This window comes from Barbatula barbatula (genome assembly GCF_947034865.1).
Source record: "Barbatula barbatula genome assembly, chromosome: 6".
Taxonomy (NCBI): domain Eukaryota; kingdom Metazoa; phylum Chordata; class Actinopteri; order Cypriniformes; family Nemacheilidae; genus Barbatula; species Barbatula barbatula.
The window spans coordinates 15,662,162-15,680,381 of NC_136765.1; the positions used below are offsets into that span (position 1 = coordinate 15,662,162).

The 18,220-nt window shown below is 38.7% G+C and overlaps 1 protein-coding gene across 1 annotated transcript in view; it reads left to right on the forward strand.

Annotated features, from left to right (window-relative positions):
• ush2a (Usher syndrome 2A (autosomal recessive, mild)) overlaps positions 1–18,220 on the forward strand; it is a gene marked incomplete at its 5' end in the record, with an annotated part of 183,421 nt that overhangs the window by 57,008 nt on the left and 108,193 nt on the right. The window contains 11 exons of the mRNA XM_079458478.1: positions 639–765; positions 1,184–1,285; positions 1,437–1,625; positions 1,813–1,943; positions 2,054–2,330; positions 2,706–2,909; positions 3,331–3,411; positions 5,302–5,487; positions 8,069–8,182; positions 10,076–10,237; positions 14,763–14,922. Coding sequence (XP_079314604.1) covers positions 639–765; positions 1,184–1,285; positions 1,437–1,625; positions 1,813–1,943; positions 2,054–2,330; positions 2,706–2,909; positions 3,331–3,411; positions 5,302–5,487; positions 8,069–8,182; positions 10,076–10,237; positions 14,763–14,922 — 1,733 coding nt within the window. The remainder of the gene's footprint in view (positions 1–638; positions 766–1,183; positions 1,286–1,436; positions 1,626–1,812; positions 1,944–2,053; positions 2,331–2,705; positions 2,910–3,330; positions 3,412–5,301; positions 5,488–8,068; positions 8,183–10,075; positions 10,238–14,762; positions 14,923–18,220) is intronic.

An 18,220-nucleotide genomic window follows, 5' to 3' on the forward strand; every position in this document is an offset into this window, starting at 1 on the left:
CACTCAGTCAGGCTGTTAAGTGTATGAACCTGAATGATGTCATATTTTAGCGGGACAATAACCCCATCTTATGTTGATGGTGCCAGCCTGGGAAATTTACTGCTTTTGGGGGATGTCCTATCTCTGGGCAGAATTCCTCAGTGCTCGAGTTTTGTGCCAAGAGAGATCCTAGCGATAGTTTATCAACTTATTTTTAACTTCTCCTCCATAAACACAGATATTAGAAAGTATGAGTCAAAGTCAAAGTCTGGTTATATGTACAACTGAGTGCTCATTATGATATTACTATTGTGTACTGTAGTTGGTTTGTGCAGTGGTTCTTAAACTAGGGGCCATGGCCCCCTGGGGGTCCTCAAGATGTCCAGGGGGCCACAGTGATATTTGCTTGTTTTTGCTTGCTATTACTGTACAAACAGTGCTATACAAACTGTGAATTCACTTCTTTAGAATGACCTCATGTTATTTCCTTATACAGTTGTCAAAATGGTAAAGCTTAAAGAAAATCACACACATCCATCATTAACATAATCCAAATGGATTCTGTACCATCCCCTAAACTTGCTGATCAGCTTCATTTGTGCAGTGTGTGCGTTGTGTTCACTATGACCGAGCGATTAACCCTCAGGCTTTGATGCTAGGCTTCCGCGGTGGCCCTCAGCCCTCATAATGACGGAGGAAGACGCTATAATGACAACCAGTGGCACCATCTGATCGCTACCAGAAAACAGGCCGTGGGAACGATCATTGTCGACAGTCAATACATCGGTAATATATAATTCGCACACACACATATAATTCATAGTCTGGCCATGCGCGCCTTCTTCTTTTCTATTCTGTTAGGCTGTGGATGTAGAGCCTTCACTTTAACAGATTTTAAGTAAAGGAATTATCAAGGTTAATCGTTGCCATTCACTGTGTGATTAGAATAATTAGGCCAAAGAAGCTTCTCCTTCCCTGAACTTACATTTCAATTAAGGCTGGAGGTGTCTGGAAAGAGTCTCATGGGAGTTTTCCTCAAGAGGAAGTGTAGCTTTATCTCAGTTATTCTTTGGAAGTTTTTTTTAGGAGTTTAACCCCACTGTGATGTATAAGAGCAGCCATGTACAGTCTCAAATGAACATTATTGTATTGATTTAGTTATGACACGTGTTCAGAGACATCGGGTCACTTTTTTCCTCTCTAGGGTCTGGATCGGCTACAAGTGGAAGTACCATCATTGGTCAGAACACGGGCGTCTACATAGGAGGCATTCCAGAGAATTTTACCATTTTTAGACAGGACACTGGTAAGGGGTCATCCAGAGTTTGTAGTTGTGCTGTTTCTTCTGGATGCTACAATAGAAACATACATTTTCTGTATGTCCAATATTTATGGTGAAAGCACTATTCAAATATTTGTGTGTGTTTGTTTTTTGTATCCATGTGCATACTGTACAGGTTCAGCTAAGCAGGTGCAGCAGGGGTTTGCTGGGTGTTTGAAGGATGTTTTGGTACAGAAATCCAGTGGCACCAGTGATGTATGGGAGCCTCTGGACTGGGACACATCAGTAGAAAACCACGAGACCTATGAAGGCTGGGAGGGCTGCCCTGCATTCTCTGAAAAGGGGGCATACTTCCTTGGCCACGGTACCTTCCTTGCTATAGTGTGATAGTAACGTTTTCAATCTTAATGCTGAGGAATTTTTTAAGTTGTTTATTTCAAAATAAGCCCCCCTTGACTTTCCATAGTCCTTTTTATTCCTACTACGGAAAGTCAATGGGTGCTTATTTTGAGGTGAACTACTCCTTTAACATTTGGTTTTCGTTTGCTTAGGTTACCTGAAGATTAAACCAGAAATATTTGCCGGTGGAGATTATTTTGAAATATCATTTGAGTTCAAAACTGATCAACTGAATGCACTGCTGTTGTTTGCCTATGATGTTCATGGAAAAGATTTCATTTTGGTGAGTTTGAACATAAACAAACAAGTGATACACGTTTGGGACATTACCAAGTACAGTACTTCTAAATATTATTTCTGTGTGTGTGTTTTATTTCTATGTGTGTTATCTAGGTGGAGCTGCAGGGTGGAGTTCTTTTTTGGGTGTTGCGCTGGGGTGAGCAGACAGCAGAGATGAACGTATGGGTGGGCTTGTCCTACTGCGACGGAGCCTGGAACACTTTAAATGTGCTGAAGAGAGGGTCATTGGTCAGTGCTGGTCTCAATGATGTTTATGAACAGGAGAGAAAGAACACTGGTGATCCTCTGAGAATAAACTCTCCACTTTATCTGGGTGGAGTCCCATCGGACGTTTTGCACCCAGCCCTGAACAAACACAGTCTTCTGCATGGTAAGACACACATCTGGAGGTGAAAATTTCAGAAAGACGATATATTAGAAAAACACTTATTTTTATTTATTTATTTATTTTCATTAATAGGTTTACATTTTTTCATTGACGCATTTGGCAGACGCTTTCATCCAAAGCGACTTACATTGCATTATACTTAACATTTTGTTACTGACTATGAGCAAACCCTTTGATCGAACTCATGTTTTTAGCCCCTTGCTGAGTTACAGGAAAGCTTTTTTTAAAGCACTTTTCCCATCAACATCTTTGCTTTATAATCAATCTCATTTTACATTTTCATTGTTTCAGATATACCATCCAGCTCTTGTTCTTTCTCTCTTTGTTCTTTGTTTCTTCCTCCCTGCTACTCGGCAGGTTTTGGCGGCTGCATCAGGGATGTTAGATTCGCACGCGGGCCTGTCGTAAGCTTGGCGGCTGTGTCCAGCGGTGCTGTCAGAGTCAATCTGGATGGATGCCTGTCAGCTGACACCAGCGTTAACTGCAGGGGAAACGACTCCATTCTGGTGTACACGGGCAGAGACAGGAATGCAGAAGACCTGACACTACAGCCCTTCACGGGTAAAAGCAGCATCCCCGTTCCTTTCACGAGTGCGCGCTAGTTATGACCCGCGGCTATTTTGGCCTTGTGGTGCTTGCCTCGTCTCTGTGTCAGGCGATTTTTTTGGCCTGATTTGTCCTTTCTGCTTGGGGTCTGTTATTGTAAAGACCGAACAGAAGAACAATAAAATGCTTCCACCACAGCAATGGACGCAAACACAACACGGAGGGCACGCAAAGGTTGTCTAAAACGGCTACCGCTGTCTCCTTTATCAGCAGTATTGTAAAACTGTTGAGAACTGCACCTTAGCTAATGCACATGGACAAATATAGCAAAGTTGCTATTCCTGTGAGTGATGGAGAGATATTTTCACGCAAGACAGTCTGTAGGAGATGTATATATAGAATATGCTCTGACTGTTATGAATTTCTCTGTTTTCAGAGTATTTGTACAGAGTAATGGCATCAGGAGAAGGGGGATGGACAGCCGGGCCGTGGCAGCGGGGCCGCAGCAGAGAAACAGGTAGGATTATTCCAATCCTTAGGGCTACTAGGTCACATGTCAAATGTCAATCATAATAAAAGACAAAAATCTTACAAATGATTATTGTATATGTATTTATTCTGTCGATCCTTTTGCAGCGTTCAGTCTCACACCAAAGCAAATCTAGTCATGTATAGTACAGTAGGCAGCCCTATAACAAGGAAACACATTCTGTTCATTGAAGTCATTTGATGAAAACATTATGCGAAGGCAGAAATAAATGATTTTCTCTTTTGTGAAAATGTATAGTAAATGTGTAGTAACCTTGGCACAGTTTTACTTCTAAAACCATTAAACTATGGTAACTGTAGTAAAACTATGGTTAATTTGTAGTTTCCACAGTTAACCTGTTTTCAGTTTTATCTTTAAAAAGCATGGTTCATTTTCACCATGTGTCAGACTACCTAAAAAGAACAAACCAGACCTACCTGAAGAAACTGATATAAAGCCAGAGTGAACGTTGTGATCTGTGTGACTCACTAGTGTCGTGTTTTACAATACCTCTGAAAAGATCAAGGTCAAATCTCAGTAGTAAGGATTTTGGAAGCACTGAATGTACTTTAAAAGTTTAAAGCTGTACTAGGGTCCAGTTTGGCACTGAATGGTTGCGCCTGAGCAGAAAATGCAGCAAATATATAATTTGGCAAAAACGTTTATAGCTGTGAACGGTAATTACAGATTCATTTTATGTTTCAATAAATACAGAATTGTCCGGCTGCTGTCCTCACCTTACAATGATATTTGCTGAGCACACGCATTGACACACACTATCGTTCTCTCTCACCTGGGACCTAAGAAGAGCTAGAGCAGCGAGCACTATAGGCTCTGTGCTGATATTTGTTTGTGTCATAGTTTTCCGGCCAAGCCATTTTATTCTTATCTGCACAATATATGTAGCAGTCAAGGAGATGTGATGGTGCTCAGTGATAGCTTATCGTGAAGCCCGTTGTGAGAGCGTACATCATGAACACTGGGTTATTATAGATGAAGACATCGGCTGTGGAAGAGAGGGAGAGTGTTTTCATTGTGTCCTCCTTTAGACTTAAAGGGATAGTTAGCCCAATAGAAAATTGTGTCATCATTTTCTCACCCTTTTGTCATTTCACACCTGTATAACTAACTTTTTCTGCAGAACACAAAAGAAGATATTTTGAAGAATGTTGGTAACCAAACAACAGCGGTACCCATTGACTTCTTTTAGATGGACATTAAAACAATGAATGTCAATGGGCACCTCCATTGTTTGGTTACCAAAATTTTTTTTAATATACTTTTTCTTTTTTTTTCTTCCATTGGGTCATTTTTATTTGGTTTAAACACCTCTTTAATTCGCAATGTTCCCTTTGTTCCTTCCGATTACAAATCACTAAGACTTTCACTGACATTTGTATACACGTATCATGGGTCATGCCATTGTTCCACGGTGGATATATCACACACGTTTGCTGTCTGGCTTGTTTTGACTATATAAACGAGTGTTAAAGAGATTCTGTAGGGAATGACGCGTCATAATTGATGCTTGTTGCATTTCTGCATATGTTTGACTGCTTTATTTGTGCCCCCTAAAATGTGAATCCTGGAGAGAAAGCAAGCCACGGCTTGATGGGCGTGAAATATAGCCCAGAATGAGTGCTGGATGCACAGTCATATTAAATCAGTGCTGAAAAAGTTACAACTCTAATAAATTGTATTTATGCTAATGGTTAGATATGATTTACTGTGTCTATTAAAAGTAAAGAATGTGTGTGCTGCTTTTCTTTGGCCTGACACACACGTTCTCTCCTTCCCAATTGGATTCTCACACTCTCTCCTCTCCTCCCCTCTCTCTTTCTCGTCACGTGTCTCTCTCGCTTATTATTTCCTGTACAGTTCCACAAAGTGTGCTGCCTCCCTCCAGAGTTGAGAGTGTAAATGGTTCCAGCGTGGAGGTGAGTTGGGAGGAGCCGGCGAAGGTCAGAGGTGTAATTGAGAAGTACGTACTGAAAGCGTACAGCCTGGAACGTCCCTCCTCGTCCCCCATCAGCGCCACCTTTCCCCATTCTCAGCACCTGACAGGTAAGGGCCGTGCCGCCGGCCGCCTGGAGCTCAGCTCGGACTTATTTTAAACAAGTTCATGGGAAAGCTTACTGGCCATACCCTGTACAAAATGACCAATAGTCTGTTTAGCCACACGTTTTTACCAACAAAGTTCATTCCACAACATTTGATCAACTAAAATTTGCTTGAAAATATGCTTTTTGCAGCAGTGTAGTAATTCAAATGTATCTATACACATAAAATATTAAATACAATTTATTTTGTGCCAAGATTTTATTATTTATAAAATATTTATTTGCGTTTTAATATAGTATTTAATATTTTAAATAATAATTATAATATTGTAATATTTATATGTATGAAATGGATATGATGTACATATTACTGTATATGTATAATATACTGTTTAAAAACGTTCTTACTATGTTACATTAGTTCTTACTTATTATTAAAGGGATAGTTTATCCAAAAATAAAAAAACTTTCAACATTTATTCAAAATATGACTCTTCTGTGTAACAAAAACTATAGTTTGATAAATGTCCATACAATGGGGGCCTGTGTTGTTTGGTTACCAACATTCTTTCAAATGTATTTTGTGTTCGGCAGACATACAGGTTCTGAATCAAATGAGTCGTGATTTCCATTTTGGGTGAACTGTCCCTTTAACATTAAAACTTTGCAAACTGTCATTTGGAATGACATATTTTAGTTTTGAAAAAGCACGATTGACAGTTCCAGTCACTATTCTTTTTATTTAATAGAAAAAAAGCACTATCAATCCTAAAATTCTCCTCTCTTGTTCTGTGGAAGGAAGAAAGTCAAACGGTTTTCATTCTTTTAAGATATTAAAATCACAGAATTACGCTCTTCAGAGATCACCTTTTCCGAAGGAAAAGACGCCGCAGTGACTCACGATCCTCAGGACAAATGCTCATGACGGTTATTGGTCAAGTTTTTAAGACAGCGTTGCGTGTCAATGTGACATTGCAAGTTTACAGACTGAAAATCTGCTTGGTTACTTGAAATTGCTTCAATGAACAAATGGGGATCTGGAAACAACGATTGCGTTCTCAGATGACCAATCACCATGGATAGACTCTGTCTCTGGGCAAATCGAAACAAGAAGACCATTTTCTGCCTCGATCTTGGCACGCTCCAACCTGCGCAAGCCCGAGCCACGCTAATTTATGATAGCCGTGACACCAAAAGCAGAATTACACAGGCAGATAAAAACTCGGAAAGCAAATGAGTGGGTAACAAGAGGAGACTGGGTCAGCCTCTTAATTGAATTAAAAGACGTCTGATGAAAAAAACTTACACTTACCTGGCCAATTATGGCTCTGCTGAAGTGTTTACTTTCCAGCACTGACAGAGATCTGTCTGCTGCGAAGACATGCTGGACGCCGGCCAAACATCCACTCATACACTCTATTAAAAAGATCCTGCCTTTATTTTGGATGACAGATGTGAAACGTTTTATCTAGATTTGAAACTGAATTCTTAAAAAGTTTTTTCAACTTTTTACAAGCTGATGTGTTTGAATAGAGATCACATGCAAAAATGAGCTATGATATTGCAAAGGCAATTTATTTATATAGGACTATTATCTAAAGTCGACCAATGTGCTGTACAACGAATGGCAAAAGCAACAAATAAGACAAATATTCTCAAAAAATATATAATCTGAAAAGGAAAGAATATAGCCAATATATAGAATCGGAAAAAATATTAAATATTAAAATCCTTATCAAATAGGAAGGTCTTTTACGTACACTTAAAAATGTATTAGTTGGATTGTGTTTTTTAAAAGTGTTTAAGGAATAATATGTTATCATGTACTATGTTGTGCATATCTCATATGAACTTAAATGGGGAAAAAGTGTACGATTTTTCTTAAATAATCTTTGGGCGATTTTATTCTCCATAAAACCATACTTTGTGTATATGACTTCCTGTCTTTAGCAGAACATGATCAGAGTCACATGAAATAATATAATAATAATACAATAAAAATAGAGCAGGTATGTTTAAATAACTTAGACTGTGTGCAGTCTGAAGAAAAGTAATACACACCTAGGATGGCATTAGGGTAGGTACATATTTTGAGTGTAAATTTTATGTCAACTATCCCCTTTATTCATTAATGACACAAACCTGTCATAAGATTTCTAAAAAAACACTTTCAACAAATTCCTTATTGAACGTCAACACCAAGCACAGGCCCATTAGTGGTTGTTTTGTAAAATGTTGAAATCACAATCATATCGATCACAGCAGGCCAGTCGAGTGACGCTGCTCTTTAAATAGCATCGGCCACTTTAACCATTAAACAACGTCATTAGTGTCCCATATCCTGAATAGCGACTGGCCGCATCGCTTTCCATCTCGGTGATTAATCGTTGATATTACTGTTTGATAATAAAGACCTTTTTAAATCCAGACCTATTATCAGAAGTGATGGTTATATTATGCCGTGTTTGAAAAGCCCTCGCATTAGAAAGCCGGGCTGGGGAGGCCCTCTGTTTGAAATATTGAAGTGAAAAGAATGACATTTGCCTCTTGATCTTACACTTTTTTTCTGCCCTCTTCTTTCGCAGGCACTTTAAGTGGCTTGGCTTCTTTTAGCAGCTACAGTATTACACTGACGGCGTGCACTCAGGCCGGCTGCGGGGAGAGCCCGTTCGCCACCAGCTTCAGCACTCCGCAAGAGGGTAAAGCCATTTAGAAGGTCCCGACTCCCACATTTCTTTGATGAATAATAAAACCGACGAGAGGAGCTCAAATAGAGCCGGGCCATTTGCTTGAAAACTCCAAACTAATTTGATGACAAAGTGCAATGCCAGCCTGTAATTGCTCCGTTTTATTTATTTTTTTATTTCCCCGCCTCGTCTGTATTCCCGTTTCGGTGAGAGAGGTTTGGAGAACGGGGGTAAGTGCGGGGAAAGAACTCTCTCCCCTTTAATGACATGCATCTTTAATAGATGTAATGCAGATTAATGGGCTTTTTAATTGCTGTTACATTGTTCGCACGAGAGACTCGTCTTAATGCAAGGCATTGGAAAGATTAATGAAAGCCTCTTCGTTTCACTCAACCAGAGAAGTAAATCCAAAGACAGTTTGGGCTAAAAAGAATTGATTGTGACGTTGAAAGTATGAAATCGAGAATCAAGTGGCCCATTTGCACCACTCTCGGCCAATCCAGCAAGGCCTTACTTTGCGGCGTGAGCGTGCTGCGGAAATCATCATTCCTCTTTCAACACGTCCGGGACTCATTCTCATTGCCTTCACATCTCTCTGACCGCACGGGCGAGATAAAGAACCGTCTTCCTCAGTCAGAGGGAAAAATGTCATGTCTATTGACCGAGCGCCTTTTTCTTACATGAAACAGCGAGAATAAAGACAGATTAATCGTCAGCAGTGGTTATTTTCACTGTCTGATTTAGTGTCGGTCTAGACGGCAAAATTACAGACGAAAATGTTTGTTTGATGAGATGGTGTTTTAAGTTTTGCTTGTAATAAGACGTGACAAAACAGCTAAACATGGTGATTCGCAAATTATTTTAATAAGAATTACATGAATATGACAGGAAAACAAATGGCCATTTCCATGCGAACATTAAGATTAAGATTAAAACATTTAGTTTTTAGGTCATATGTCAATATTTGGTGGTTTAAATGTCTATGTGAAGTCTCAAAGTTTTTAAAGCAAATTATTCCATAGTCAGATAAGGGAATTGTCACATCCATAACAGATATAGGTAACATCCATAACAACGGTCTGTATTCCTCATATATTGGCACATGAACATTTAAATATAGTAACTATCTGATGTTCTATAAAGAGGCATTCCTTCTTCATTTATTAGTATTAGTGCTTCTGATTCGCGCATTTTAACTCTCAGAAAATCCTACAATGGATGTTTCTTTCTTTGTCACGTCCATAAAACGTGAATTTTTCTCTCTTTTTATAATAGAAAACCCTTGCATAGACTGATATTTTTCTGATGTCTGGACTCTATCATCAGAGGTTTAGTCAAATAAAAACAGGTGCCTCATTGGTAATAAATACATTTTCTGAGAATTTATATTTCAAGATTTGACCGAAAATGACATCCATAGCGCTGGAATTGTCCATATAACATTATAACACATTTTTAGATTGCTTGTACTAGTGAATAAATACTTTCTGAAATAAAATCAACGTGGTTTCGGACTGATATTTCATCAGAATTCCCCCTTTTGTCGCAAAGTTGAAATATATGTACAGAATACCGTTTTAGGTCTGTTCATTAATCTGGGTTGGGCTGAATAGCTTTGTTTAAAGTATAGCATGACATAAAGAGTCATCGTCACATGCAAAAATCAATCCGATGTGAACTTGATTACAGAACCAAATTACTGTATCAATCCTCTGTTAGATAAATGTTAAAATGCCATAGAGAAATTTTGTATCTTTTATCTCAATTATATTCCTATTAAAATCAGTTTATAATAGAGCGTATGTAATCTGTTATGCTCTGAATGTGCAGGCCGACGGTCTGAGGCCACTGTTGAAAATGTTAAATATAATATTATTTTTGACCATAATGTATTCTTTTTAATAGCTCCTGAAGATGTTGTTCCACCTGCTGCAATCTCCCATCCCAACTCTTTGTATGTGTACTGGAACCCTCCATCCAAACCAAATGGCATCATCACACAATACATCCTCTACAAAGACAATACTGTTGTGTACCAGGGCAACAGCACTTACTTCAATATCACGGGTAAGACATCAAATGCGTGAGCTATGTGGTATCCATTACTTCAACGGAAGGTGTGCAGGCAGAGTCATGTATGCAGTGACATTATATGTGACCCTTAGATCAGAGTTCAGTACACCAGAAGGTTGACATCAGTTCTATTTGTCGAGAAATGTTGATAACCAGGGAAAACTGATTTTTTTTACTCGTACCTTAAAAAACAAAGCAAGACACAGACAAGTAGGGCCCTATCGTACACCCGGTTCAATGCGGCACAAGTGTTTTTTCTTGTTTCAGCCCGACGCAGATGAAATTTTCCTGTCCTGCACCAGCGTTGTTTAAATAAAAAATGCATTTTCACTCATTTGTGCGCCCATGGGCGTGTTGGTCTAAAAAAGAGGTGTGATCAGGCGCATTGCTATTTTGAGGAACTGAAAATAGACGGCACCATTGACCAACTCAAACCTGGTCAAAAGTCTAAAGTCAATGACGCAATATTTATTTTAATATAAAGAGCGCGTTAGGAATATGTGCCTATAGGCGGGTGCACAGAGCCCGTACATTCTCCTTATTACACAGAGGGATGCGCAGAAGCACACAATAATGGCGAATATTTATAAAAATGGTATTTAAAAGTAAAATATTATTATTGTGGACATAAAGATAAAAATTTGGCTTGTTCTGTAGATGGTCTGCTTGCGAGTTTTTACCTCTCGCACAACCAGATGCGTTCCCCCATGGCGCAAGTGCAACTGGCACGTAAACAGAATGGAAGATTACACTCTGATTGGTTTATTGCACGTTACGCCCAAAGAACAAACATTACTCATTAAGAGAATCGGGACAAACCGTTTAGACCATGCGCCCAGACCGTTTTCCCGCCGTTAAACTAGTGGATTTGGACACGCCCTGAGTGCACCTACGCCGTGCGCTTTAAACCATGAGCTTAGACAGTGAAAATATGGCCCGTAGAGTTCTATCTCAAACTTTAAATATACTCATGATCTTTATATTTTACTCGCAAGTTCCTTAATGTAACCATGATTTTTGCTGTTATTACAAACAAACTTGAGTTAACTTGTATTGAACCCTAAATATTAAGTTAAAAGGATAGTTCACCCAAAAAGGAAAACAACTGAACCCGTTGACTTGCAATTGTTTTGTCTCTATACAATAGAAGGGAATGGGTACCGGAATTCTTCAAAATATCTTCTTTTGTGTTCTGCAGAAGTCATACAGGTTTGAAAAGAAATTAGGGTGAGCAAATAATTTTCATTTTTGGGTGAACTATCACTTTAAAGTCGTGTGATAGGCAAGGTGCATTAACTTCTTAGCTTATGATTCTCTGCTGTAAACATGTTTACACATTGCATGCAAAAAAAGTAAGAGTCTGATTACCATTTGAAAGCGAAAAGAGCCACCGCACCTGCCCAGAGGGTGTTTCTTTGAACCAGCTTAAACTGTCATGATGTGAAAAGTGCCGCTCTATGACACAACAGAATGCTCCTGATGATACGGACCGCAGCACTTTATATTATCATACAGGAATCAGACTCAAACTACCCTGATATGGAAAACATGCTCTTAGTGAACGCTTACAGTATGGTATCTCTCACATAGTAATGATCAGGACACATGCTGTGCAGTATCTGCTCTAACCTAAAGTAGCATATTAAATGGGCCATGCATTTTGAACAGATTACAATGCACTTAAAACGTTAGTCAAGTACTGACTAATTTTCATTTTAATTCAGTTCTTATAAATCTAAACAATTAATGAGAGCATGGAGAATTTACTGGCTGACTTTAATAAAACACACGCACACACACAATTCAGACAGCATGGTGAAATGAACAGGGGAAATGGTTTCCTCTGTGTTCCTCTTGATTTAATCAAATCCTGCAGTGAATAGGTGGAGCAGATGCTCGGCTCCACAGCGTCACTTGTATTACATTCGTCTCGCCAGTGGAGTCAGGGCCAGCCAGCCATTGTTTGTTTGTTTGTTTGTTTTGTTTAATTCCCGTGTGCTCTTTCTGCCAGTCGTGGCAGTCGCTGCTCTCGGCTGTAGCGTGTGAAATGCTGTGAGATGTTTTATTAAGAGGCTCAATGCTCCAGCCGCTGTTTGACCCGGGGTGAGAGGCACGCCTAAATGATTTGGAGCCCCCAAAAGGCCAATTTACACTCAGGACAGGTATATTCTTTCTGAGATGAATCATTCAGAATGTCAACTACCTCCTACCCACACACACACACACACAGACTTACACTGCTGTATTGAAGGGAATGGCTAGCATAAATGTTTCTTGGTCGTATATTCAAAAATTTGATTGAAATAATATTTTGGTGTTCCATAATTAAGATTATGATAACAAAGATTATTATTATTATTATAAAAATATTATTATTGTTATTATTTTTTATATTGTTGTTAACAATATTATTATAAAAAAAATCACATTTCACTAATTTGTTTGAAAGTATTTTTATTAAATACTTTTTCAAATACAGTAGGATAATGGAAGGTTTATGGGATATTTTATACAGTATTCAAATTCTTCTTTTCACCCTCATGTTGTTCAAAACCTGTTTATGACTCTTTATTCTGTAGAACACGAAATACGATGTTTTGCAGTGTCTCTGGGGTTTCGTTTCAATATTACAGTGTCAGTACAGTGTTGGTTGGTTACCAACGTTCATGAACATATCTTATTTTGTGTTTTACAGAAGAAAGTCATACAGGTTTGGAATGATATGAGAGTAAGTGAATGCTAAAATAATTGTAATTTTTGGGTGAATTCTGCATCTCTTTAAGTGAAAAAATCAATTGCACTCTTATAATAGGAGCAAATCAGTGAGAACACAAGGCATCATTCCACCGCCAGATTATAAATTATAGCTTGTCTAAAAATAATCAACAGGGCGTTCATGTATCCGGATATCGTTTTATTACAGCACCTAATGTTGATCAGTTCTCCTCATCACGGTTCTATTACCTTATCCCCGCTGGTCCCCTGCAAGCCCACAAAAACAAAGGTCACACTGAAGTTTAAGGTCACATTCAGAGAGATGTACCCAAGCTAATTTCACTTTGAGTCTTGCGACATGAAACCCTCAGAGGATCTACACAAGGGTTTCAGCAATCTCCTTCTCTCTGAATGGCCTGAGCTTCTTGAATGCTTACAGATATTCCTGAGCACATAAATATTACAACCCAGGTTGGAGCAGAAAATGCACTTACGGCCTTGAGGGGCATTTCTCATAAGACCTATTGTGTGGAATTATGTTATTTTCAGTCTGCTCAACGGGGTATCCCTTATTTATTGTGGGTCATTGTAAAGGCAGAGGTCTGATGTGATAAGAAGCTATGAAGCGCTGTATTGCTGCGGTTGCCATCACCTCTCTTTCACCTGTGACACACTCAAACCCAGACTTCCCATTTCTTCAGGATATCTTAGCCTGACTTCCCTGCTCCCCCCGCTGTGATTGTTGGAATCTCTCACCTTTCTTATTCCTCCTTTACGGTAAACTGCTTTCTGAAGCTTCAAAGAGAGCGCCTCCATGCCGTCAAGAGGAGTCTTTGAAACTCGGCCCTCTCAGCCCACGTTTCAGACTTCTGTATACAGGTACAAATGATCAACATATTATTCCAGACATGCGGAGGCTGGAGACGCTTTGCGTGTTTGTGCACCTGCGAGCATGTTGAGATATTCTTTCTCTTTATTATTATGTTTTTTCCTGTTGGAATCAAATCGATGAACACTAAAAAATAAAAAAATCGTTCCTTCATTTTTTAAGTTAATTGATATTGATTTTGTAAGTCATTTGTAATTGGTTTTGTATGTCACTTAAAGCGGACGTAACACACGCCAATCTCATATTCATCTTGAGTACCTTTAGAGTAGTACTGCATACTTCGTATCTTTACAGAGTCTTTAGTTTGATCACATTTATAAAGATGGAGACAGCTGTACAAAACACAGTGCTTTCTCTCTCTTGCTCAAGCTGCATGGGCATGCTCTTTCTTCTCAGTTTGGCAGGTTGACGCATCGGCGTGCTTTTCCGGGAGAATTGTCCAATAAGGGACTAAAAAAAGTTATTACGAAACAGATTTTGATGTTTGAAAACAACATTCTGAAACCTCTACGAATTTTGGGGGAGTGTACCGACCACAGATATACCACGTCATACATACAACTCTATTTTTGATAAGTTGACCATGTCAATCATGAGAAGCCAGCACGTTTAACAGAAGTCAGAATGCATGAAACACTGTGGCAACCCACCTAAACACCTAAAAAAAAACTAAAGTGATAAACTATTAACACAGGCCAGTTTATGGCAATAAGGACTGGCAATATTATGATGCCATCACACCTGTAGCCGAACTTCAACGGATGCTGGAAGTGTATTATTTATTTAAAGTAAATGGGTACAAATTCCCTCATGATCCCGGATGAGTCGGTTTCGGTGCTAAATTTTTATAAAATCAAAACTGAATTGTATTTACTACTGTAAACAATATGACAACGTTTGCGTTTTGTTTTCCAGGTGTTGGTGTGTTTACGCCTTATAAGTTATTGTTGAGTGTCTGCACCGAGGCAGGCTGCACTAACAGTACACAGACCACCCTGTTTACCGGCCAGCTGTCCCCCACACATGTAGAGACGCCCATATTGACCATACTGGATGCCCGCAGCATCCAAATACAGTGAGTATGATATACAATCATAAACATACAAAATTAAGTTTGGTCTTTTGATTTTTTTTATAATGTCGGAGAAAAAAAACAAGATCCGCAAGTCCGTGGCTACAGTTTTATAATTCTTTCCCTCAGTACTCACAGATTCTAAAATGTGTGATTTCGGATTATTAAACTGTACCCACAAGTTTCCAATCCGTGCTCTCGATTTTGTAAATCGCCCACTCAGTTTTTTTATTCTGTACAGTACCGAAATTTTTCCTACACATATTGTTGTTGAGCTTTAAATGATGCTATATTTGTGTATGAGCCCATACAGTAGTTATACACATATGAATATTTGCATATGATTTGACGGTTTATTTTAATGCATCTCAATAAAAGGTGTGCATTATAGGTTACACACACACAGATACACACACACACACACACACACACACACATACACTGTACAGTTTGTCTTGTGGCTATAATTAATTCCCTTCAAATGCTATTGAAATTGGAAACATGTATTTTAATGCGTATGTAACTCTAGAAACGGCCTCTTATTTAACCAATATTGAACGTTTCATGCCAAACCGACTTTATGCCAGTGAAACACTGCAATGAACGTGTGCTTTTTCAGCGCCATGAGACAACTTACTGTATAATATTATCTAAAGTAAACCAGATGGAGGTTGTTCTTGTCTAATGACAGATGCTTAAATTCTGTGAGTACATTTAGCAAAACTGTGCGAACTGATTGTGACCGCGTGGGCACAGATTATGAATTTGTGGGTATACTGTATATTTCAAATACTGAGGGGACAGTTTATTAATCCGAGAGCACGGTTTTGTAAACTGTGGGAAGAGTTTTAGAATCTGGGAGTATTGTTTTTTTAAACTGAGGGAAGGAATTACAAAACTGTGACCATGGATTTACGGGTCTTGTTTTTTTTCTCCGACGGGTGACCAGACGGGCTATGTAGAAATTCACTCATTCCACTGACCGAAAAATGTTTGATGTAATGTTTTGTATCCTATGATAGTTTTTTATACTATAATATTTTACCTTGGTAAGGAAACACATCATTGGAATCGCTTTTATAATTTTTGTACACATTTTGGATGTGAAACTGTTGGACGTGAACTTGAAATAAATATAACGTTAATGCCAGCTAATAGTGTGGAATTTCCGTTCTCGGGTCCTGTCCTTGAGCACTCACTTTTACACACGCACACACTAATGAGATGTCAACATCGATGAAGGTGGTCGTACTCACCTTTTTTATTATAATGTTTTATCAGAGCGATACACTAATGAGGTGACGGACATTTGCTCTCTCTAAGAGGACAAAAAAACATCCCGGCTCTAGTTATTCCTCACCATTATGCTAAAGCCAAGTTCCGCACGTCAAACCCTAACCCTCTGAAGACATAACCTCTGTTCAAAATAAGAAGGCTGCCCACCACAAAATCCCACACTGCTGCGATTTATCTGACCAACCCGTATGTCAAAATTGAGAAGGCGTCCCTGTCCACTGAGCGGGTGCATTAATCAACTGAGTGTTTTCCATATAATCATAAAGTACGTCCCATCCGCCAGTCATGCCATTGGTTGTTTGTCCTTATTGTCTTTGCGTGTCCTCTGGCTGCAGTTGAGCGACCAGAGGAACGGAGGCCTTGATTTAGGGGCTAATGCTTAACTCCTGCACCCACACCGGACGGTCTCATTGAACTGCATGAAAACTGTAGACTACGACCTTCTTCTAGCCTGTTTAGCATGCTGAAATTTCTCCAGCGTTTGACCCGCGTGTTGAACGCCTCTTGACTCTGTAAAATATAGAGAGAGGAAGAGGAAGATTTTTTTCCCCAGAAGTCTCTGCTACAGGCCTATAGCAATCTATGTGAAAGCCTTTAGAGGTTCATTGTTTGCTGCCCCATCGCCATTACTTAAGAACTGTGTGGAAAGGGGCATCGCACTGTGCACAAGAGAGAACTGTAAGAGAGTTAGGGGGCGACAGGAAAGCAAACTTATGTACCCTTTTGTTTTAGGAGTGCTCGCTTTGTGTCGGAAGGAACATGTCGTAGTTTTACTAAATGATCACAGGTGAAGATTGAGAGAGCTACGAGGAGAATACATATTTGAGTTGTCACCTACACAGTCTTTCCATAGCAGGGATGTGTGTACACAAGGGCACAGAAAGTGAGCGTATGCACCATATGCAGTTCACAGTGAATGTTGATGCCGTATTCATAAAAGCCCAAAAGGGGAACGGGACAGTAAATGTAATTGCATTATATTTGGACAAAGTAGCGAGGTAAAGTGGAAAGTAATTGTACTTCAAAAACCCATAAAACATGAATTAGGAGTTTCAAAATACATTATATAATAGTTTTTGAACAAAGATAAAACAGTCCTCAAAAGTTGTCAGTATGTGTAAATAAATACTTGTGATGGAATCACATTACTAACATCTAAAGTGAACACAGATTTCTTCCTTTGCATAAAAGTATGGACATGCAAATATAAAAATCTATATGAAAAGTTAATTTGCAAAAACAGATTTTTAACAAAATGTTTAAATATTTCTTACTCTTTGTAAGTCGCTTTGGATAAAAGCGTCTGCTAATTAGGTAATAATAACTCAAAAAATATATTGCTGACTAACACAATAAAACAATATAAAAACATGATAACAGGATAAAAAAATGTTTTAAATTTATTTTATTTTATTAATTTAAAAAGTTTTCCATCTTGCAAAGAAACTCTTCATATACATCTCCAAAGGTAAACAACATTATTCACATGTTATGGGCTTTGGCCTCCATTTTAATTAAAGTTGCATTTTGCTGCAAAGTAAGAATGTAAATTTAGATTTACATTTAAGCATTTGGCAGACGCTTTTATCCAAAGTGATTTACATAGCATTATCCTATACATTTGTTTCCCCCCTGGGATCGAACCCACGACCTTGGCATTGTTAGCGCCATGCTCTAACCACTAAGCTACAGTATTTTTAAATGTATTAATAATAATAATATTAAATGATGTCACTTATAACCAGTTAAAAGAAAATTTTGGCATTTACTGACCTACAGGCAAAAATAGCAATCCACTGCTTTCTGAGAGTGGGGATTATATTATTCAACTTAACACACCTGCAATGGGTTGCCATAGAACTCCACTATCCCTCGTCTTCAGGAATGTAGCAACCAAGCCAAACAGCCTTCTCCTGTACCTGAACTAAGGATAATTGAATAAAGGGGAAAAAGCTCTTTCCTTTATTCTCTCTCTACCTCTGTATTAATGGCAGCGGAGAGCTTT